Here is a 23,289-nt window from a genome sequence, read left to right as displayed (position 1 = left end):
GGCTGGGCGTGCTCTCTGGGCAGCAGGAGTCCTGAGCTCACTTTATGTGTCTTTGGGCAGTGTTGTCCTCATTTGCAGATGGGTGACATGACCTCTGTTAGGGGTGTCGATGGGCCTGGGAGGAGCCCCTGGGCTGCAGGATGCCCTTGGCAGCCCGCTCCTTCTCTCCTGGCCTCAGGAGTACATAGCCAGGGCAGGGACCTGTGGGTCATGAGTGTTCATCCACTTGCCAGGTGCTTCTGTCTCCCCATTGGCAAGACCATCAGACGGTAGAGAGCTGTCCCTGGGCTGCTTTCCACCTGTGGTCAGCACAGGGACACCTGCTGGCTGCTGGGAATGCCGCATCTTGCGCTCCCCATAGTTCAAGTGCATAGCGTCGTCATTCACCTTGACTTCCACCATAGCCAGGCTTTCTGGGAGGGCCTGCAGGATGGAGGATCCAGGAGGCATTTGGTCAGGCACCTGATCCAATGCACTGTCCCCTAGGGCACCACAGCCTCCCACCACTGAGACCCTGTGTTCCTCCCCCTGAAAATCGGTACAAATTGGAGCCTTGGGGTGATGGCAGCCAGGAGGTGATCTAGGGCCAGTGCAGTTCTGTCCCTGTCCACCCGTCCGCTCCAGGTGCACGCTTCATAATGCCCACTGCAGCCTCCTGGCCCTTGTTATTGTCCCCATTCCCAGCAAGTTTCTGAACTCCTCGGCCTGTAAATTAGAACTTCTGCCTCCCGTGTGGCTGGAAAGTAGCAGGCCCCTCAGGGGTGCAGTCACTGTCCCTGACCCTTCCCTCCCTGAGACGTCCACCAAGCACTGCTGGCAGCCATTCATGTGAGTGCCCACGTGTGGGTGTGTGCCCCTAGACCTGCAGCCCATGGTGAACATGCAGTGCATTTGTACACACGTTATTTGTGGGTCTGGTAGGCAGATCGCTGGAGGGAGCCCCCCATTCGCTGCCACAGGAGCAACCACATGGATCCGTGTCAGGAAGTGCATCACCATGGTTAGGGTCCCTCTTCAGGTGGGATTGGGTTTCCAGGAGCTGCCGGGGCACAAGCCCGCGGGGATCAGCCCCCTTTCCATGCTGTAGGTGAGTGTTTGGGCGCTACCATCAGCACTGGGCAGCTGGCTCCTATGGACCTCCTGGCAGAAGTGCGCCCCCGAGGCTGGCACTGGCACAAGGGGATGGTCACACTTGTAAAAGAAGCTTTCCCATGTGTTCACTGGTGACAAAAGGACTGGTGGCCTGCCGCTGGCCCGGTTCCCACCCCTGCCCGTAAGTGCTTGGGGGCAGGTTGGCTGAAAACGCCCCTCAGTCAGGCTTCCTTCCTGCCATCTCAGGACTCCTTGGACCCGCTCCTGGGGGTAACGGATGTCCTCAGCTGCAGCTTGAGACGCCTGGTCACAGAGAGGCCCTGCCGGCCCATCCTGCCTGCCCCTGCAGCCCAGCCGCCCCTCACCCTGGCATTTCCTTTCTTTCAGCCCAGTCCCGAGGAGAAGTCTGTGAGACTCGGCCTCAGCACCCACAGCTGTGGGAGGCCCTTGCTGCCTGTGAGCAGACTGGTCATTCACACCACACGCCTCCAGCCTCCAGGCTGTAAGACATCACATCACATGCCTTTATCTCCTGAAGGCGCCCTCCTGCTGCCCCCGCCCAGCCTGGCCGTGCCAGTGCATTGGCTGTGACGTGCAGGGGAGGAGAACAGGCCGAGGTGGGCTGGGGGGCTCACCGCTGCCTGGGCACCGACCACACCAGGCGGGCCTTGACTCCAGCAGAGGATCTGGTCCTGGGAGGCTTGGCTATGACTTGGCCTGTTACCCTCTTCCCCAAGCACATTGGGGCTCGTCTGGAAAGGGGTGCTTTTAGACCTGGTGGGGTGAGTGTCCAGGCACTGAGGCAAAGCCTAAGTCACTGCAGGCCAGGAGCCCCCGTAGGCCTTCACAGGAGTCAAGGGGCCTGGGATATGCCCCCAGGGAGGTGAGGTCAGTGTCTGCTCCTGCCGGAGGCTGCTGAGCTTTCCAAGAGCAGAAGGTCTAAGTTATGGAGCACGTGACTCCTCTTGGATGGAAGGAGAGGCTTCAAGCCAAAGACAGAGGTGGGGGGCTTTTCTAACCAGGTCCCTCAGGAGCGTGACACTTGGCTCCACCACAAAAACCTGTGTCTGCGGCTGCCCCCTGAGTTCTGCTTTGGGGTCTCACTGGCTCATGGGGAGGTGCCCTGCCTGCAAGGGTGCCCAGGCTGTACAGGAAGCTCAGAGGGGGCTCCTGGCAGCAGGGCTCGGCTGTTTTCCCTGTGCACTCAGAACAGGGCCTTGCCCAGTCTTAGGCCCAGCTCCATCGGTCAAGGCCAAGGCCACTGCCTGCTGCTCCTGGGAGTCAGATGTGCCAGAGGCAGGCAGGCCTGGGACCAGTTTCAGATCCTCTAGGGAAAGGGCTGTTGGGGGTGTGCCTGTCACCCGCCTACACACACACTCTCCCACGCAGTTATATCAGTCCCCTGGGGAGTTGGGAATGGCTGTGGTTGGATAGTGTGCACTTGCTGCCGTGAGGGAGGCGGATGCAGGGGTGGTGCTGGGCTCCCACCTCCCCACTGGGCTGTGAGGCCCGAGGTGTGCAGGGCTGGGCTGCTTGTGGCACCAACCTCCCTCCTCCCTGCTCCCTCCTCCCTGCTCCCTGCTCCCTCCTCCCTCCTCCCTCCTCTCCCCCTCCCTCCCTGACTCCCTCCCTCCCTCTGGGGCAGGGTTGGCCAGGCTGCATCCCGGAACCCTCCCCAGGATCTGCATCTTTGAAGCCATGGATACTGACAGAGGATTCAATGAATCCAAGGTCGCCAGCCGGGTGTTGACAGATGCCCGGCCATGATACTATTTCTGATTTAATAACCGAATGGGAGGCCGGCCCTTGGTAATAATTAGGGCTAATTACTGAGGAGGTGTTGACAGAAGGGCTGAGAGGAAACAAACTACCTTTATCCCGGGGCTTAGAGTCAGATTACCGGGCCCGTACTATCTGCCCCTCAGAAAGTAGACGCTTCAATCACTCACCACGGCTTCAAAGGGGCAAGGGCCCTGACAATGCACGGGGTTTGGAAAGGAGCTATGAAGTGCGCCTTTGACTTCAACTCACCAACAGAGCCCCATTCCAGAAATGGTTTCTTTGTGAAGTTTGAGTTACCCTGGGCCAACCTGCCTCCCAGCTCGGGCGGGCTGGGGCCGTGGCTGGCCCGCCCACCTGCCCAGGTCCTTCCGTGTGGTGTTTGCTTGGTTGGGGAGTGGGTCCAGTTCTTTGTATGGCTGTGAGCTGCAGGTAAGGGGGTCGGATCTTGTTATCCCAGCAGGCTGTTCCTTTCCCTTGCCTTAGCTGGACACAGATTTCCGTAGCCTTCAAGGGCAGGTCTGGCCTCATTGCAAGAGGGCCTGCTTTATGGTAGGACCACCCCTTGGGGCCCAGGTGTCACTCATGGGGCTGCCCCACCCCCCTCTTGAGCAAGGAGCCAACGTTGTGGACAGGACACTGACCCCCAGGGGTCTCAATGACTGAGAGGTGAAGGGCTGTCCTAAGTCACAGACGTATTGTATGTGAACCTGTTAACTGCCATGGATCCCCCTGGATCTCAAAGACGGTGTGGGGGCTGTGGTCAGACCTCCACTTCCTGCTGGGAAGCAGCAGCCCTGGGAAGTTTCCCACTATCTCGGCCTGGACCGCAGGCCACTGCATCTGTGGTGCAGCTTTGAGGGGCCAGCGGGGAGGGTGAGGTGGCCGGCTAAGGCCATCGTGGCTGAATGCAGGGGTCCGTTCTGGGATTCTGGGCTTTGCTATGGTCTGTCCTGATCAGGAAGGTGGGAGGGCGGCGAGGCCTCACTCGGGACCAACCTGTACAGAGAATGTTTTTTAGGTTCCACTTGTGGCCTGGGAGGTGCAGAGGGAGTGGGCCGCTGTTCTGCCGGCCTAGGCACCAGCCAATTCAGAATTTTCCCACTAGGCTCGTTGTGCTACTTCAAAGAGAGAAGGAGTAGGTCGCGCTGGTGGAGAGCACTATGGTTAGATGACTTCTTCCTTTCCCGGGCGTGCTGCTCTGTTTCTAGAAGTAACGATGATGATGACGACGGTAAAGGTCACCCACTAATTTGCTTAACTGAATACTGACTACCTTGTATTGGGGACATTATTGATGACTTTAAATCTATTTATATTAGGGCAAAAAACAGAATGGTATTTTAAATGGGAGAAGCACTTAAAAACTGGCATGAAATCTGCTTAAAGTCACCTTGAGTAGAATTAGAAATTGGCTCTAAATCTGAAAGAATCTAAACAGGAAACTGGGTTTTTATAATATGTTAGTGGTAGACTAAATGCCATTACTTACTAGTATAGCGTGAGAAAAAGTAGCACAAAAATATTGTACAATGTATTTTATTTGAAAAAAAGCCCCCCCCCCCGAAAATGACCAAGGGTGTGTTTGTTACCTTGGACACAGAAGCGTGCCTGAGCCCTGTTCCCTTTTATTAACATCTTCTGTTAGCATGGTACTGTTGTCATGGTGATGAAACAACACAGATGCATTGTTATTGACGCGAGTCTATACTTTATTCAGATTTCCTGAGTTTTTACCTAATGTCCTCTTTCTATTCCAGGATCCCATCCAGGATCCCAGGTTGTATTTAGTCGTCCTGTCTCCTTAGTTTCTTCTGGACTGTCCTTGTTTTCGTGGCCTTCACAGTTTTGAGGAGTACTGGTCAGGTCTTTTGTAGACTGTCTCTCAGCTGGGTTTTGCTGTGTGTTTTTCTCACGATCAGACAGTTGTGGGTTTTTCAGGAGCCAGACCTCGAAGATAAGTGCCACCTCATTACATCATGTCACTGGCACATGCTGTCACCGTGACCTCACTATGGATGTTGTTGACCTTGGTCCCCCGAGGTAGCGGTTGTCAGGCTTCTCCACTGTAAAGTTGCTGTTTTCCCCCATTTCCAGACTGTGCCCTTAGGAAGGATGTCACTTTGCCAAGCCACTCATCAGGGGTGGGTGTTCTGCTCCGTCTCCCTCAGGGCGGAGCACCTACATACATTATTTGGAATTCTGTGTGGGAAATTTGTCTACTCTCCTGTCTTTGCATAAGTATAAACTCATGAATATCTCTTATTAATGCTATGATTATTGTGAAATGTACTTACAGTGAGTCTTAACACCTGCCCACACCAGCATCCCACAATCCGGTTACAGAAACTGTCTCATTAACTCAGAACCCTCCCCCTGCTGCCCCTCCCCCTGACCCCTGACAATGGGCCATTTGTGCTATCTGCCTAGTTTTGCCTTTTCCAGAATGCCATATAATTAGGCTTACATAGTCTATATAGCCTTTAACTTATCATAATTCTCTGGAGATTCATCAACGATGTTGCATTTATTAGTAATTTGTTCCTTTTTATTGCTCAAGAGTGTGCCATTCACCCATGGATATCATTTGGGTTATTTCCCATTTTGGACAATATGAATACAGTAGAACTGCTATTGATATACAGTAGACTTTTGTCTGCTCATAAGCTTTCACTTCTCTAGAATAAATATATAGGGTAGGATTGTTGGGCAATATGATACACGTATAGTTCATTTAATAAGAAACTACCCCACTGTTTTCCAGAATGCTTGTACCATTTTGCATTCTCACCAACAATGTACGAGAAGTCCAGTTGCTCCACATTCCAGCCAGCATTTGGTTTTGTCGGTTTCTTTCCCCTTTTTCTTCTAGCCATTCTAATAGTCTGTGGTCTTCAATTCCATTTCATCTAAGTTGTTGAGTGTGCGCGCATTGAATTGTTTATAGTATTTCCTTATCATCCTTTTAGTGTTTGTGGTGTCTCGTGATAACCCTTCTTTCATTATTATACTTTGTTTCTTCTCTCTTTTTTTGGTTGTCAGTCTAGCTAGATTTATCCATTTTATTGATCTTTTTAAAGAACCAATCTCTGGTTTTGTTGATTTTCTCTATCATATTGCTGTTCTCTCTTTCATTTCTACTCTAACCTTATTTCCTTTCTTTGGCGTGCATTGGACTTATTCTGCTCCTCTTCTTCTAGTTTCTTAAGGTGGAAACTAGGTCATAATTTTCTTCTCTTCTAATGTAGGCACTAATGATATAAATTTTTCTCTAAATCCTACAAGTTTTGACTTTTTATTTTTTATTCAGGTAACATATTTTCTAATTTCTCTTAGGACTTCTTGGACCCACTTAAAATAACCCATTGGTTATTTAAAGTGTGTCACTTATTGTCCAAATATTTGGATATTTTCCAGTTATCTTTCTGTTATTAATTTCCAGGTTAATCCCATAACCTACAGAACATATTTTGTATGCTTTTTTGGGTTCTTCTTCATTTTTAAAGGTTTGTTTTATGGCCCAGAATATGGCCTATCTTGATGAATGTTCCACGTGCATTGAGAAGAATGTTTTTCTGTTGGGTGGAGTGTTTTCTTAATGTCACCTAGGTCAAGTGCGTAGATAGTATTAGTCAAGGCTCCTGTGTGACTTTCTGGCCACTTGCTCAATGGATTACTAAGGAGTGGTTTAAGTCTCCAGCTATAATTATGTATTTGTTTATTTCTGCTTTCAGTTCCACCAGCTTTTCCTTCATGCACTTTGTAGTTTTGTTGTTAAATGAATACATATTTAGGACTTGTATGTTTTCTTGATGAATTGATGCCTTATGTTTTTATATCTCCTTATTCCTGATGATACTCCTTGCTCTGAGGTCTGTTTTTTCTGATTTTAATATATCCACTCCATCTTTCTTTTATTTTGTATATCTCTCTTTCATCTTTTTACTTTTATCTATGTTTTTAAACTAAAATGGGTTTCTCCTAGAAACTTATAGTTGTTTTTTTACAATAGCTTATAATTGTGGGGTCTTATAATTTACATGTTGAGAGCATTTACATTTTTTTTTGAGAGCATTTACATTTTTTATAATCATTGATATAGTCCTATTTTGGTTTACCATTTTGTTTTCTCTGTTTCCTCTGATTTTTTGTTCTTCTCTCCCCTCTTTTCTTTTTTTAATCCTTACCCGAGGAGTGAGGATTTTTTTTCCATTGATTTTTGTTTGTTTGTTTGTTTTGTTAATCCTCACTTGAGGATATTTTTCACTTGAGGAGAATGTAAGAGAGAGGGAAAGACAAAGAGAAATATCAATGTGAGAGAAATACATCGATTGGTTGCTTCCTGCACACTCCCTGACAAGACCTGGGCCAGGGAGGAGCCTGCAACCATGTGCCCTTGACCGGAATCAAACCGGGGACCCTTTGGTCTGCAGGTTGATGCTCTATCCACTGAGCCAAACTGGCTAGGGCTTTTTTTTTTTTTTTTTAGAATATGAACAAGAGATAGCTGGTCAAAGATTTGGCATCCTGGCTGGCTTTCTTGCTTTCTTTCTTTCTTTAAAGGGGAGAATGATGATTTTTTTATTTTTATTTTTTTAACATATGTTTTATTGATTTTTTACAGAGAGGAAGGTAGAGGAATAGAGTTAGAAACCTCAATCAGCTGCTTCCTGCACACTCCCCACTGGGGATGTGCCCGCAACCAAGGCACATGCCCTTGACTAGAATCGAACCTGGGACCCTTGAGTCTGCAGGCTGATGCTCTGTCCACTGAGCCAAACCGGTTAGGGCTGGCTAGGGCTTTTGTGATTGATTTTTAGAGAGAGTAGAAGGGAGGGGGAAGGGATAGAGAGAAATATCGATGTGAGAGAGAGACACATCGATTGGTTGTCTCTCACATGCACCCTGACTGGGGCCCGGGATATAACCTGCAAACCAGGTATGTGACCTTGACTGGGAATAGAACCTGAGACCCTTCGGTGCTCAGGCAGACACTCTAACCACTGAGCCATGCAGACCAGCGCTATCCCCTCTTCTGCCTTTTGGATTACTTGGGTATTTTCAAATAGTCTGTTTAAATTTTTCTATTGGTCTTGTGGCTATGCCATTTTCTGTTACATAATATGTTTTTAATGTTTGCTCTAGGGATTACAGTGTACATACTTAACCATTGACAGTCTTCTTAGGGTTAATTTTTTTTATTTATTTCAAGAAAATATAGTAGCCTTACAACCATATGGGTCCCTTACTCTTCCACCTTCATGTTATAGCTGTTATATTGAAAAACCCACCAGTGTTATAATTTTAACAATATACATGTTCACTTAAGAGGTGAAAACTTGTATTTTATGTTTGCCCAGATATTTACCATTTCTTTTACTCTACTGTTTTGAAATTCCACATTTCTTTCTGATTATCATTTCTTTTGAGCTGTAGCACTTCCTTTAGTATATCTTTTGGAGCACATCTGGCAAATTCTAGTCGGTTTTTCTCATCTGAGAATATTTTTATTTTGCCTTCATTCACAAAGGACCATATGCTGGATATAAAGTTCTTTTCTTTCATTACTTTAAAGGTGTCTGCTGTCTTCTGGCTTCCACATTTTCTGATGAGAAATCCACACTCATTTAAATTATTATTTCCTTATGTATAATTTGTTGTTACTGTCAAGATATTTTTTTTATCATTTGTGTTTGAGTGTGGCTTTATCTTGCTTCTTATTCATTTGAGTTCTTGAATCTGTACAGTTTTCTTTTCCCAATTTTGTGAAATTTCAGGCACTATTAAAGTAATTTTTGTACTTCAATCTCTTTCTCTTCTTCTCACACTCCAATAACATGAATGTCAGACCTTTTACTATTATTTCCACAAATCCTGGATGCTGTACTTATTGTAATCTTTTTGACCTTATATTAGATAATTTCTATTGGTCAGTCTTCATGTTCATTGACTTTTTCCTTTGTCATCTCCCATTCAATTATTAATTTTTTTGGTTTCAGATATTTTATTATTCAGTTCTGAAATTTCCTTTAAAAAATAATTCTTATATCTCTGCTGAAAACTTTTCTTCCATTAAGTTCAAGTGTATTTACTTTGCTTCATAGAGCTTAATCATGAAAGCTGTTTTAAAATCCTTATCTGATATTTCCAGCATCTGAATCATCAAGGCTGGCATCTGTAAGTTGTTTTTTTCCCTTGAGAATTGGCGTCATTTTCTGGTTCTTGGAATGTTGAATAATTTTGTATTGTATCCTAGACATATCCTGGATTGAGTATTATGTTGGGTCCTTTGGAGAATGTTGGGTTTTGGGTTAGCAGGTAGTCAACCCAGTTAGCTTTGTATCACAAGTTCTGTCTTGCCCTCCATGGACTATGGTGTTCATCTCATTTCCATTTTCAAAGCTTTTGAGATGCTGCTTTGGGTCTGTCCCACACATCAGCCACCTGGGGGTCTGTCTGAGATTTGGGTGGTGGTTTAAATCTTAGTCCACATCTTAAAGCTGGTCCTGCTTTGGGCCTGTCCCAGGCATGTGCAACTCAGGAATGAGCCTGGGACTTTTGTGGCTTCCTTCACAAAATTAAGGGACCTTTTCTTTATCTCTGCCCTCTCTTCAGTTCCCCCCCGCCCCGCACCCCCCGCCACACACACACCTTCCACCCACAGTTCATCCTGGGTCCCCTTGATTACTCAGGCCAGAAAGACAGGGGTTTCTCACAGAGTCACCTCTTCCATGCAGCTCCCTGTCTAGGGCCCATCGCTGCGACAGCACCAAGAGGGAAGAGACAAACAAACCGTCAGGGATTTCCTCTCCCATCCTTTAGGCTTTTTCTTTGTACAGAAATTAGGTGTTTTGCATTGTTTTTAAAATTTGTGGTTTAAATTTTTCCCCTTTCACCTAAAATTCATTTAATAAATATGGTTTAAAATTTTTAGTTGCAAGGATCTTTTGGGTTTTATTTTGTTAATCTCTGGTTTAATTGCACTATAGTTATAGGATATTGTTTATTATATTTCATATTTATGGAGCTTACCAATGTTCCTTTTTGTTTTTTAATCCTCACTCGAGGTTGTTTTTCCATTGATTTTAGAGAGAGTGGAAGAGAGAGAGAAAGACAGAAGTATCGATGTGAGAGAAACACATCATTTGGTTGCCTCCTGCATGGACCCCTGACCAGGGCTCAGTGTGAGAGAAACACATCGTTTGGTTGCCTCCTGCATGGACCCCTGACCAGGGCCTGGGCCGGGGAGGAGCCTGCAACCAAGGTACATGCCCTTGACCGGAATCAAACCTGGAACCCTTCAACCCACAGGACGACACTTTATTTACTGAGCCAATGTTTGCTTTGTGACACCCAATATACAATCAGTGGTTTTAAAAAATTATGTATTTTTATTGATTTCAGAGAGGAAGGAAGAGGGGGAGAGATAGAAACATCATTGATGAGAGAGACAAATTGATTGGTTGTCTCCTGCTTGCACCCCGACCAGGGCCAGAGATCGAGCTTGCCACCTAGGTATGTGCCCTTGACCGGAATTGAACCTGGGACCCTTCAGTCTGCAGGCCGATGCTCTATTTGAGCCAAATCGGCTAGGGCTACAGTCAGTTTTTACACATGTTCATGTGCATTTGAGAAGAAGCTTTAGTCTCTCATCTGTGTAAAGTTCCATATAGATCCACAATATCTTTCCTGTTGAGTCTTCTCTCTCCTTACTATTATCTACTGGACCTGGCTTGTCCTAAGAGCCATTAGTGAGTTTTTCTGACTCCTTGCACCTCCTGTAGTTTTGCTTTATATAGGTGGTACCTCTGTTTAGTACATAGATATTTATAAGTGTCATATATCCATTGTGAATTTCAGCTTTTAGTATTAGAAAGTGTCTGGCTTTGTCAAATTTAATGCTTTTTGGCTAGAATGCAACTTTGTTGATATCAGTATTTCAATCTCTGCTTTCTTACTGTTTCCATTTGCCTGATATAACTATCTACTAGTAATTTTAGCCTTTTGGAATAACTTTAACATTTTGTTTTTTATTGGTTTTTATATTCTGAGTATGAGTTCTTTATCAAATGTATTTTTGTGAGTATTTTCTCCCTGCCTGAAGCCTTATTTTTGTTATTGTCATTTTGTAGCCTGGTTTTTACTTCTTTACTGTCTCTTGATGAGAATTGTGATTTTGAGCTTCATCTGTGTGATATTGGAGTTTATCCATTTTCAGTTTTGTGGAGTGTTCTATTGTATGAATGTACCACATTTATCGCATTCTGCAGATGATGGCCATTTGGATTGTTTCTAGTTTTTTGGGTTTTTTTTTACTATACACAATACTGCTATAAACACTCTTGTACAAATCTCTTTGTGTACATGTGTGAGAATTTCTTTAGGATGTTTATCTAAGAGTGGGGTTGCTGAGTCATATAGTATGCAAAATAGTCCCAGATTGTTTTTGAAACAGATTGTATCAGTTTATGCTCCCTCTAGCTTGGTAGGGGGTTCCAGTTGTCCCACATCTTGGTCAACATTTGACAGACTGTTTAATTTTTTACTAATTTGCTGGAAGTGTAGTTATGTCACATGGCAGTTTTGACAGGCATTTCTAAGATTATTAATTAGGTTAAACATCTTTTCATATGTTTATCAGCCACTTATGTTTCTTGTGAAATATCTGTTCAAGTCGTTTGATCATTTTTTTCTTTTTGGTGTTTTCTTTTTTTATGGTATTTAAAAAAATTTATTTTTCCCCCATTGGTTTTTTTAGAGAGTGGAAGGGAAGAAGGGTGGGACGGAGGGGGGAGAAAGAGACATAGAAGAGGAGGGAGGGAGAGAAACATCGAAGTGAGAGAGACACATTGATTGGTTGCCTCCTGCATGAGCCCCAACCAGGGCCAGGGATTGAATCTGCAACCCAGGTATGTGCCCTTGACTGGGAATCGAACCCATGACCCTGTGGTGTGCAGGCTGGTGCTCTAACTACTGGGAAACACTAGCCAGGGCTTTTTTATGGTATTGATGTGTGTGATGTTTATCCCTCCCCCGCCACTAGTGTGCTTTTATATTATTAAACCTGCAGAAATGTTACAAGTATAGTATATAATGAATACCTATGTATCCTTCACCTGTGATCACCAATTGTTAGCATTTTCCCACATTTGCTTTACCGCTCTGCCCATGTACTTATATGTACATAGAAATAAAGAAATTTTTTTCTGAAACATTTGCAACAGATTGCAGACATCGTGACATTTCACCTCAAAAATACTGTAGCATAGGAATAAGGACATTCTTCTACATAAAACACCATTACCCTTCCCAAGAAAATTAACAAAATTCCATATTATCTGCAGTCCATAGTCAGATTTCCTCAATTGTCCCAAGCAGTTTCTCTGTGGGTTCCCCCCTATTTAATTTTTTTTTTTTTTTTTTTAGAGAGAGAGAGGAAGGGAGTGGGATAGAGAGATAGAAACCTCTGTGAGAGAGGAACATCATCAATTGGCTGCCTGCTACACGCCCCCTCCTGGGGATCGAGCCTGCAACCTGGGCATGTGCCCTGACCGGGAATCGAACCGGCGTGTAGTCCCCCTTTTTGATCCAGGACCTAATCATGATTCCCATGCTGCCTCTGATTGTGATGGCTCCTAAGTCTCTTAACTTAGAAGAGTTGCCCGGCTTTTTGCTATTGTTGTTTTTCTTGACCGTGACCTTTTGATAAGTCCAAGCTAGTTGTCTAGTCCCATCATCTGGATGTGTCTGCTTGTTTCCTGCATGTTGTTGGCATGGACGTGCGAGGATGGCGCCATGTCTTCGTGCATCACCTCAGGCGATCAGTGATGTCAGTTTGTTTACTGTTGGCAGTGCCAGTTTTGATCAGATGGTGAAGGTGGTGAGAGCCAGATGTCTCCATTGTAAAGGAATCTTTTCCTTTTGTGATTAGTTAATAACCAGAAGAGTAATACCTTGGCACTATGCAAATCACCTGTTCCCCAACTACCTTTTTACCCAGTTGGGTCCTTTTTCAAATCTGATTGGTGGTTCTTATAGTCTCTTGCTCTCTACTTGTAGTTTTAGCTCCTTCTTTTTCTTTTAAACCATTAAGCAGTCTTATTTTAAATATACCTGAATGCTTTGCTCTGGGGGGTCTAGTTCTGCTTCCTGTTGTTTCTGTTGGCTCTCACTCATGGTGCCATGTTTCCTTATTTATTTTTATTAGTTGTTGTTTTTTTTAAAATATACATTTATTAATTTCAGAGAGGAAGGGACAGGGAGAGAGAGATTAGAAACATCAATGATGAGAGAGAATCATTGATTGGCTGCCTCCTGCATGCCCCCTACTGGGGATCAAGCCACAACCCAGGCATGTGATCTTGACTGGAATCGAACCCGGGACGATTCAGTCCCCATTGCTGATGCTCTATCCACTGAGCCAAACGGGCTAGGGCTATTTTTATGAGTTTTGACTATAAGCCTGCATTTTGTAGGGCTGTGTCTATGAGTTCATTGAGGTCTGAGTTGAAGGTGGGCTCCTTCTGAGAAACTTCACAGACTGAAGTTTTTAAAAAAAATATATTTTATTGATTTTTTATAGAGAGGAAGGGAGAGGGATAGAGAGTTAAAAACATCGATGAGAGAGAAAACATCGATCAGCTGCCTCCTGCACCCCCCCCACTGAGGACATGCCCGCAACCAAGGTACATGCCCTTGACTGGAATCGAACCTGGGACCCTTTGGTCCGCAGGCCGATGCTCTATCCACTGAGCCAAACTGGTCAGGGCACAGACTGAAGTTTTGAGGACCTCCCACGGTGGTATGAATTAGGGTTGAACCCTGAGGGCTGGCTTTGTCCTGGCACCTCTGGGTGCAGCTTTAGTTCTGTTTCAGTCTAACACTGAGAATATTGCCCTGTGGGGTCTCATCTTTATGCGGATGCTCCTTTGACATAACTAACCTTGGGAGTTTTGTCTTTTGTGGGCCCGGAGGCCTTGAGAGCTCAAACTCTAGGTCACTGGTACAGCAAATGCCCTCAGGGCAGGAGCCAGCTGCAGACTCCACAGACCTCATTAGATTTGACTTTTACTTAGTGTTTGGCCTCTGAAGGTTCCAGACTTTTTGGAAAACAACTTAGTGATGTATTGACGATTTTGTTTTTTAATGTTATCAGCATTTTAATTTGCTTTATTGCAGAGAGGGCCAGTCGGGACCTTCATACTGCTAGAAAGCGGTGCCTCCCTAGTCCGAGCTGGCTATGGAACGCTCAGGGTCTTAGGGCCTGCTAAAGGTTCTGTGCCCTTGTCTGCCACTCATGCGGGCGTGGGGTTCCTGTTTGAGCTACTTCCAGAATCCCATTCTGCCTGCCCTTGCCCTCTCACGCACACACAGGCAGTGAGGCAGGACCCAGTGGGCTGGGGCAATGCCCAGCATCTCCGGATGGTGGCTCCTCCACGTTGGCTCACTTGTGGTGTTCTGTCTTGATTTCCAGGCTTCTTCACGGAACAGTGGTTCTATTGCAATAAAAGGAAAGGGCCCCATGACTGAGTGTAGGGCAGGTGCCCAAGGCAGTCCTGCAATCTATTGGTGGAGCAGACCACGGGGTACACAGAGTTATGAACCCCCAGTAGCCCAAGAACGTCAGGTGGGACCTGTGGTCTCCGGGCACCAGCCCCTCCTCTAGCACCTTTTCCTCTGCCTCTTGAGTTGCATGGGTTCTGCCTGCTGATGCAGCCCCCGGGGCTGGGGCAGGTTTCCAGCAGCACCCGGTTGGTGGGGTACATGCTCCTGCCTCCACCATGAGGGGCGTCCGTGAACCCCTGTGGCTGCTGGGCCTGCCCAAGGCATGTGACCTCAGTGGGAGGGTGAGTGCTGGGTTCGGCTCAGCCACCCACTGCTCCCCACGCCTGGGGACAGGCTCCCTTCCCCTCTCCTGGAGATAAGCCTGCCAGGCTGTTGCCACTGAGGGGACACAAGGGGACGCTGTCATTGTTCGTCTGTGGGCTGAGGGCCTGCAGGGCTTCTGGGGGCATTTGTAGCATCAGTTGGAAAGGCTGTCAGAGTTGTGCAAATTGTGTCAGATTGTCTTTTTAATTTTTAAAAGAATGTGTGTCTCGCTTTGACATCTTGAAGAGCAGGCAGAATCCGACGTTGTGCTCGGTGGATTAAGTTTCATGTTCCTTTGCCCTCCGGGAGGGAGAGACAACTGATAGAACAGGGAACGGAGGCAGCGGCGGTGGCCATATCGCACATCAACCTTGCGCAAGGGCTGCGGCCTCCGCTCCGGGCCGCTGGTGCCAGGGGAGATAGGATAATGCGATTATTCTCAATTAGATTAATAAAGAATAATTAGATGTCATAAATCAAGCAATCATAGGATATTGTCATGGGAAAAATATGTAGCTAGAATTAATTAGTTTTCAAATAAAGCATTTATTTTAATTGCTTGAAATGATGGAGCCCTTAATTGCCGATGCATCATTTTGGCCTGAGCATTTGGTTGTTGTAACAACGTGACGGGTTTGTTCCCTGAACTGCTGGGGAAACAATAGAGGAGAACTTGATTTCATCACCTCAGAGCGAGCCTTGTGCTGGTGAGGTTCTGGAAACTCCTTTCTGGCCCCAGGCAGGTGGCAAGTGTGGGCTGGGCTTCAGCTGGCACAGCGTGTGTATGTGTGTGTGCATGCATGTAAGCACATGCCTGTGTGTGTCCATGAGCATGTGCATGTATATGTGTAGGTGTGTGTGTGTGAGCACCTGTGCGTGTATATGTGAGCATGAACCAGGTGGGAGTGTACATGCAGGACTGCACAGTGGGAGCCTGCAAAGGTGGCCTGTTGGACTCTGTGGCTTGGACTAAGTGGTGGGGTGCCTCCCCAACCTGAATTGGGGCTTTTCTGCTGGGTTGAGGTGCTTGAGCAGGCTCTGCATTCTTGGGTTTCTCCAAACCTGGGGCCCAGCAACCCTGTGCCGGCTGCTGACCAGCTGCTCTTATGGGGTAGGCACAGCCCAGACAAGCAGTGCTTTCTGAGGGCCCAACAGCTGTTCCTCGGAACCTGTCCACCCAGTCAGCCTGCCCAGGATAGCCCTGCAGGGTTTGCAGCCCTGGCCTGGCAGCATCTTAGGTGGCTTACCGGTCCCGTCCAGAGCAGAGGCCGTGGGTTGTGAGCAGATGAGGTTATAGGATTGGGTCCCTTTGCTCCCGGCTGGAGGCTGTTCTTGTGTTTGGGGAGAGTCCGTTGGCCTTTAGCCAAAGGTGGGGAAAATTTAGAGGGAGAGAAACAGATACACACTTGGCCATTTGTAAAGCATGTTCCCAGGGAACCCCTCCTTCTCTTTGAAACCCCGTGATCTAGTGGTAGAGTGGCCAGTCAGGGTGACTCTCTGCCCTGGGGCCAGAGGCTGGGGCCACCCCTTCCTGGGCCTGGCTCTGTAGTATCGCTCTGATCTTTTAGGATCTAGGACCCAACCCTACTTGCACTTGCTTCATGGCAGCCAGACCTCAGGGGGCCTGGGCGCCGGCAGTGGCCTACCACCGGTCTCTGTGTCCTGGTGCTCCCCACTCTCCTGCACAGTCCCTGTGGTCTCCAGGCTCTGGCTGCTGCTCACCCTCTGCTCTCGGGTGACCTAGAGTCCCCTGGGGTCCCCAGCTGCTTCAACAGTGGCATTTCTTAGGTGTTTTCCAGTCACACTGCTCTTGCTCTCTTCTGAAGCTAGACCAGAAGGAAAGGGCCTGGGATGCTTTTAAGGAGAGGAGGTGCAGGGCTTGGTGGTTGAGGGCACGGCTAAAGTGGCCTGGACCAGCGCCCACACCTCTCCTGCCTCTGCTGCCCGTGCATGTGCCCAGCTTCAGCCTGCAGCCCCTCCTCGGCCTCTGTCCTAGGCCTGGAACCCCCTCCAAGCCCTGGCATCAACCTCCTGGGCCAAGGCTTCTTCCTGGAGGAAGCCTTCCAGTCCGGTTCCTCGGGTGACCGTGGCTGCCATAGTGGTTGGGCACGTGGCCGCTTCCTGCCCTGTGTGCAGGCTGGAGGTGGGTGGGCTGGGAGCTGTCCCAGAGCCTCGCATCCTCAGCCCAGCCGGGCTTGCGGGCAGACAGATGTGTCCCCTGACAGTTGGAGCATGTCACTTCTGGTTCTGCCCCCCTGCCCCCCCCAAACACACACCTATTGAGAGCAGCCACCCCTGCACTGTTGAGTCGCTTGCTGCCTGTGGGACTGAGGTGGCATGAGAGGACACAGGCTCCCAGGGCCTCTGCAGGATTGAGTGCTGGGGGGGGGGGGCCTCAGTGGGGACACTGGGCGGATTCTCCTTGGGGTGAGTGGGCCCCACAGGCCTTAAACTCAGGACCAGTGACATGAGGAAGGGCCTCTCATCTGTGATAGCAGCCTCCTGGGTAGGGGCAAGGTGGTTCACACACCGCCCGCCTGCACACTGCTGCGCCGGCCCCTCTGCGCCTTCTGGCTGCGGGCAGGCCTGAGCCTCAGGCTCCCAGGGCCGCTCACGAAGCTGTTCCTTCCCCGGCAGTAAAGGGTGCTGCCTGCTTGAAGGATGGCAGCGGCAATGAGCAGCTGTGGGTGTTCAGGCCCGGGACCCAGCGGGCAGCATTTGCAGCGCAGACGCAGAGGAGGACGTGGTTCCTCCCCATCTTCTGGTCCTGCTCACCGTTTGGCACCCAGGGCCCTCGCGCTCACTGAATTCTCTGGGAGGGCCGGTTGGGGTGGGCTCCCTGAGAGAGAAACTGGAGTGAGGCCTGGTCAGAAGCAGGACTCAGCCAGGCCTGGAGTCCGGGCGAGGAGGACCTGCCTGGCCCAAGTGGGACGGCGCTACAGTGGCCAGTGGGAGCCAGGCAGCCAGAAGGTGTAGCTGGTGTGGACTGGAGTTCCTGGAGACCAGCGGAGGGCCCTGTGCCGGGCAAGTGTGGCTGAAAGAGGCTGTGGCCCCTGCTGTGCCCATGTTGGGACTAGGGTGGTTCCACTTGGGTGCAGAGGCCGTAGCAGATGGAAGACGGGTGGGCAGCATCCAGGGAGGCCTCCCACTGCCTTTCTGAAGGGGGAAGGTGGGTCACTCACTTGCCCTCCCTCGGTCCCCAGGTGGCTGCAGCCCCGCCCAGCATGGCGGCCCCACCAGACCCCCAGTTTGTCCTCCGGGGCACCCAGTCGGCGGTGCATGCGCTGCATTTCTGGGGAGGAGCCCAGGAGCAGGGGCACCAGCTTCTCCTCTCAGGGTGAGTAGCTGCTGCTGGCCCGTCCCCGGGGGCGAGCCCAGGGTGAAGTTTTCGGGGCCAGCAATGAGCCTGGCGCTTGCTTGGGGGTCCTGCTGAGCCGCTCAGGCTGCCTGTCACCCGGGCACACTTTTAGAGCCACTCGACATTCTGTCCCCTTGGGCCTCACCCCCTTGGGGGAGGCAGGGACACACGCCCATCCTGTTACAGGTGCCATCCAGTTTGCACTGTCAACGGCAGCCCTCCCTCCCTCTGCTGAGAGGCAGGCTCTGCCTGAGGGGCCCTCGAGGCCCCCTTGGAAGAAGAGCATGTGCCCCTTTTACCCTTAGTTCCTGTTCAGAGCGGTCACCTAAACTGAAGGCTCAGGCAGCTGGAACCCTGGCCCACCAGACGGGCCCTGGGGAGCATGCTGGGCATGGCCACCTCCTCCGCCACCTCCTCCCGACCCTGCCCTGCACTCGTCTGAACAGGTCCCTGAGTGGGCTGGTGCACATCTGGAGCCTGCAGACACGGAGGGCGATCGCCACCCTGGACGGGCACGGGGGTCAGTGTGTGATCTGGCTGCAGACACTGCCCCAGGGACAGCAGCTCCTCAGGTATGTCTCAGTGGCAGTCCCGAAGGAGCCAGCTGTGCAGCCTCCCCTAGCCGCTCAGCTGCCCCACCCCCAACAGCAGAATAGGGGGTGACCCCTGCTCTCAGCCCATCCTGAGGCAGTGTGTCTGGGGTGTGCTGGGTGCTGTCCCGGCTGGTGCTCACTAAGAAGGGCCTCATGACCATATAGGACCGCTCTGTCCATAGCCCCAGCCGCCAGTGGCTGAGCAGAGCCTGCCGGGCCTGCTGCAGCTCCCCAGTGATGGGAGCTGGGGTCCCGAGGCTGAACTCGAGGCCCCTCGTTGGAGGAGCTTCGCTTCCCTCCTGTAGGCCCTGGGTGGTTGTATCCCTGGCCATGCAGCCACCTTCCTGCAAGGTGGCGAAGACGGGTCGCCAGGGCAGCCCTCAGAGCCTGAGCCTAAGCTCACCAGGCTGGTCAGAGAGACGCTCCACAACCCGGTGTGGCCACCTCCAGGGGCACTGGGAGCACCACACACATGCCCATGTCCGGGCACTCAGGGCTGGCTAGCGAGGGCTCAGCAGGAAGTGGCAGGAGTGAGGGCAGCCTGGCGCTCCCAGTGGAGGAGAGTGGGTTTGCTGAGGCTATGGTGGGCCCAGCTGGGAGTGTCACAGGGGCCATGAGGGCCTGGAGGCTGGGCAGCGGAGTGGGGAGTGGTTCTGTTCTGGCACTGCCACCGTGGCCATGTGGAGGTGACAGACTGGGGACTGCAGGTGAGGGCTGGGCCAGGAAGCAACAGGAAGGGGCAGGTGGGTGAGACAGCAAGTTGGAAGGGACTTCCCTGCTTCCCATGGGGAGCGGGAGGGGCAGGGCACAGACCAGGAGATGTGCAGGGAGCCGGGTACCTACTTGGCTGCCAGAGCTGGCCACTGTCTTGGGCTGCACTGACGTCTGCCCCTGCTCAGGAGTTGCTGCCCCAGCCCAGGAATTTACCAAATCAAAGTGCCAGCCTCCTGGACGCTCTGCCCCTACGCTCCGGGACTGGTCTGTTCTCCTGCTCTGGGCTTCAGCCTGGACATCTGTCTGTGCGCTGTGGAGCCGGTCCCCAGAGGATGAGGCCTGCTGGCCTCCACTGGTCTACAAAGCACGGTTATGCCAGACTCCTGTGGCTCCCACCACCCTGAAGGTGACCCAGAGGTGTCCTGGAGGCTGTGGCCCTGGACGTGTGTGATTGTAGAGCCCTCACAGGGCCTCATCTCCCTGGCCAGCTGGCCTAGATGCCACTGCCCGCACTTGGTACACAGGGCCCTCACAGTCTCCACCTTTCCCTGACAATAGAGTAGGTGTCATGTCTGAATACCTCACTAAGTCACTTGTACCAGGAGCTGCCATTTACAAATGTTCCTGCAGAATTTCCAGCCGAGGTGTAGGCCCTCTGGGCCTCCTGCTCTCTAGGGCCCAGGCACCTTGGGCTGTCTTCTGGGAACCCCTGGCCGTGAGTGCTCGGGCACCTGACGCCTTGCTCTGAGGCTTCAGGCCACGGAGATCTGGGCCAACGCGGTGCGGGGTGGACAGCTGCTGGTGTAACCTGTAAGGATGGCACCTCTTCTTCCAGTCGTAATGGCCCTGCGGCAGCCCCCCTCCAGGCAGGGGCCTGCGGGGGAGGAGGTCTACAGCGCAGACCGTGCAGGTGCTCGGAATGCGCAGGTGCGTTTATGTTGCACTACAGGCTGTGCACCCAGCTGTGTTTGGAAGTCAAGTCTCTCCAAAGTGGCTCTTGAGGGAGGAAAGTGAGCTTTCATGTCGAGGAGAGTCTGGAGGACAGAAAGTGAGGAGCCAGAGGCCCCGGCCCTCGCCAGGCTGTGCAAGGGGCTCCGGGGAGCCCAGGGGCAGTTCCACAGACACCCCCAGCCCCATCTACAGGCTCGAGGACACACCTGTGCGGGTCTGTTTCCTGCCTCTTTCATTGTGAGCTGTAGCGTACTCACAGAAGAGTGCAGAGAGCGAGTTTGCAGACTGTTGTGCTATCACAGAGTGGACACCTGTGTAAGCGCCCCAGCAGGACGCGGAGCTCTGCAGCCCTGCTCCCTGCCTGTCCCCGGGAGGCAGCCCTCATGCCTCACTTGCATTTATCACCGGGACATGCACCTCCAAAAGGCGAAGACTCATTTTGTCTGATTTTTTTTTTAATATATATATATTTTTTTTTTTTATTTTTTTTTTATTTTTTTTTACAGGGAGAGAAGAGAGAGAAATATCAATGATGGGAGAGAATCATGGATCGGCTGCCTCCTGCACGTCCCCCACTGGGGATCGAGCCCACAACTTTTTTACAGAGAGGAAGGGAGAGGGATAGAGAGTTAGAAACATCGATGAGAGAGAAACATCGATCAGCTGCCTCCTGCACACCCTCTACTGGGAATGTGCCCGCAACCAAGGTACATGCCCTTGACCGGAATCGAACCTGGGACCCTTCAGTCCGCAGGCCGGCGCTCTATCCACTGAGCCAAACCGGTTAGGGCCATTTTGTCTGTTTTTGTTGTTGTTCTTAACTTTAAAAAGTGGAGTCACCCAGAGCAGCTTCCTGTGCATCTGACCTTTTCCACTCGGCTCTGTCTTTGTGGGATCCCCCAAGGCGCGTGGCTGCAGTGCACTGGGCGGCTTCTCCGGTGGTGCTGCCTGGATGTGTGCTCCCAGGTGACTTCTGTCCTACTGTGGATGGAGGTCTGAGTTGTCCACCGGGGCCTGCCGCAGGTAAAATGGAAGAAGGCTCTCGGCCAGGCCTCCTGGGGATCCCGCACCCACAGATGGAACGTTCGAGCACATTGGGCTGCTTGGGAGCACAGGCTGCACTCGTCCCAGTGCAGTGCGTGCCCCACCCCCACTGCCACCTGGGCCAAGGAGCTCGGGGTGTGGCTGTCCCTGTGTGAGGATTATCTGGGGTGACGGGCGTCAGGCCAGGACAGAATGTGTGCAGCGTTAGCAATTAGGCGGCGGGTGAAGGAGGTGTGGGAGGTCTTCCTGCTGTTCTCACAACTGATCTGTGAGTTCGAAACAAATTCAGAATAAAAAGCTACTTAAAAGCAGGCCGGTCCTTGCTTACGGCATGGCTGCCATCTTGACCGTGAGTCAGATGCCCTCCGTGTGTGAGCCTATCTGTCTGGCATTAGGCGCTGGCTCGTCTTGTGTTAAGGACACTGCCACGTCTGTCTCCCTCAGTGTCAGCCCGTCCTTCAGAGTGCCGCGTGATTCTTAGTCCTCCAGATGCCCAGGCGTTTGAACAGCAGTCTGGACACAGACTCCTGTGGCCGCCAGGGCTCCCCAGCCGATGATCTGGCGGTAGCCGAGGTCCCCTCTGGCAAGGCCGCTGCCTTCCTTCAGCCTCCGGTTGGCCACAGCACGCCGGCATTTGTCCAGGTGGGACGTGCAGACCGCTCACCTGGGAGGCTCACGGCCTGTCTCTCCTTGGTTTTGGCAGTCAGGGCCGAGACCTGAAGCTGTGCCTGTGGGACCTGGCGGAGGGCAGAAACGCCGTCGTGGACTCCGTGGGCCTGGAGAGCGTGGGCTTCTGCAGGGGCTCCATCCTGGCCCGGGGTCAGCAGCGCTGGATGCTGGCTGTGCCTGGGGGAGGCAGCGACGAGGTGAGCACCAGCCTGCCCAGCCCCTTGTCCACGAGTCACTGGAGACTCAGTTTCCCTACATGGGCATGGGCATGGGCATCCTTAGCATTGGGTTGCAGGAACACTGCTCTCCACAGGACCGGGGGAGCTGTGGGAAGTCTGGGTCTGTCTGCTGAGTACAGCTCCAGGGGCCTCAGGATGGGCCTTCGTCTGGTCACCTGTGAGATGTTCCTGGTGGTGAAAGTCAGGAAGGAGGCCCACAGGGGTGACTGGTGTCTCTGGGAGGACCAGGCACCCAGCACGCTGCAGATGGACGAGTGGCAAGGCCTGAGGCCATCAGGAGTTCTGGGGAGACACCCAGACAGGTCCTCAGCGGACTTAGGAGCAGGCATGTGTGCAGGGAAGTCCCCAGCAGACCAGCAGGAGGTGGTGGAAGGCAGACCAAGGCCCTGGTGAAGTTGCAGTGGGCCTGGGAGCCAGGGCAGCAGGGGAGGGGCAGCCTTTTGGGGAGCAGAACCAGGCCCTGGCGTGAGAGGCCTCGGGTAGGGTTGGGTCTGGGGGTAAGGGCTGGCACTGGGTGGTGATTGCAGTGTGGAGGGACACAGGTGATTAGGGGAGCGTCAGAGGATGGGGCTGGAGGGTGGGGTGGGTGTGACAGAGCCTCAGAGGTCACTGTCAGATGGCGCTCATGCCAGAGCGGCCAGCAGTGGTTGGTGGTGGCAAGGACTGCTCGGGCTGCACAGTGGTGTCCACAGCCCGGGGACAGAAGAGGCAGAATCCCCCACGGGAAGCAGCGCCCAGCACGTGGGGCAGATATCGGGAAGCCTGGGAGAGGAGGAGGGTGTGGCTGTGAGGGAGCTGAAGGGAAATGGGGAAGAAACCACAAGTGGTGATTGGATGGGGGAGAGGTGGGGTCCCGCCTCGGGTGGAGCGGGTGGCGGGGAGGGAGTGGGAGCCTCTGCCTGCCGCCCACTCCCGTGTTCTCCCAGGGAGTCTGCTCGGCTGGCAGCGCTGGGCCGGGACCTGCGGCCTGTGCACACGGGAG

General features: G+C 51.3%; 1 protein-coding gene across 3 annotated transcripts in view; it reads left to right on the top strand.

Moving 5' to 3' along the window:
* Positions 1 to 23,289, top strand: part of GNB1L (guanine nucleotide binding protein (G protein), beta polypeptide 1-like) — a 51,890-nt gene that overhangs the window by 9,852 nt on the left and 18,749 nt on the right. For 2 of the 3 annotated variants that reach the window (XM_005875533.2, XM_014547131.1), the window contains 3 exons: positions 17,943 to 18,076; positions 18,544 to 18,669; positions 22,103 to 22,265. In XM_005875533.2, coding sequence (XP_005875595.1) covers positions 17,964 to 18,076; positions 18,544 to 18,669; positions 22,103 to 22,265 — 402 coding nt within the window. In that variant the 5' untranslated portion in view covers positions 17,943 to 17,963. Of the gene's footprint in view, positions 1 to 17,942; positions 18,077 to 18,543; positions 18,670 to 21,107; positions 21,491 to 22,102; positions 22,266 to 23,289 lie in introns of those variants that run through there. The other variant, XM_014547132.1, reaches the window with a different exon arrangement.

This window comes from Myotis brandtii, unplaced genomic scaffold (genome assembly GCF_000412655.1).
Source record: "Myotis brandtii unplaced genomic scaffold, ASM41265v1 scaffold463, whole genome shotgun sequence".
Taxonomy (NCBI): Eukaryota; Metazoa; Chordata; class Mammalia; order Chiroptera; family Vespertilionidae; genus Myotis; species Myotis brandtii.
Note: the sequence above shows the minus strand (reverse complement) of the source record. Positions and strands in the feature narration are given on the sequence as shown.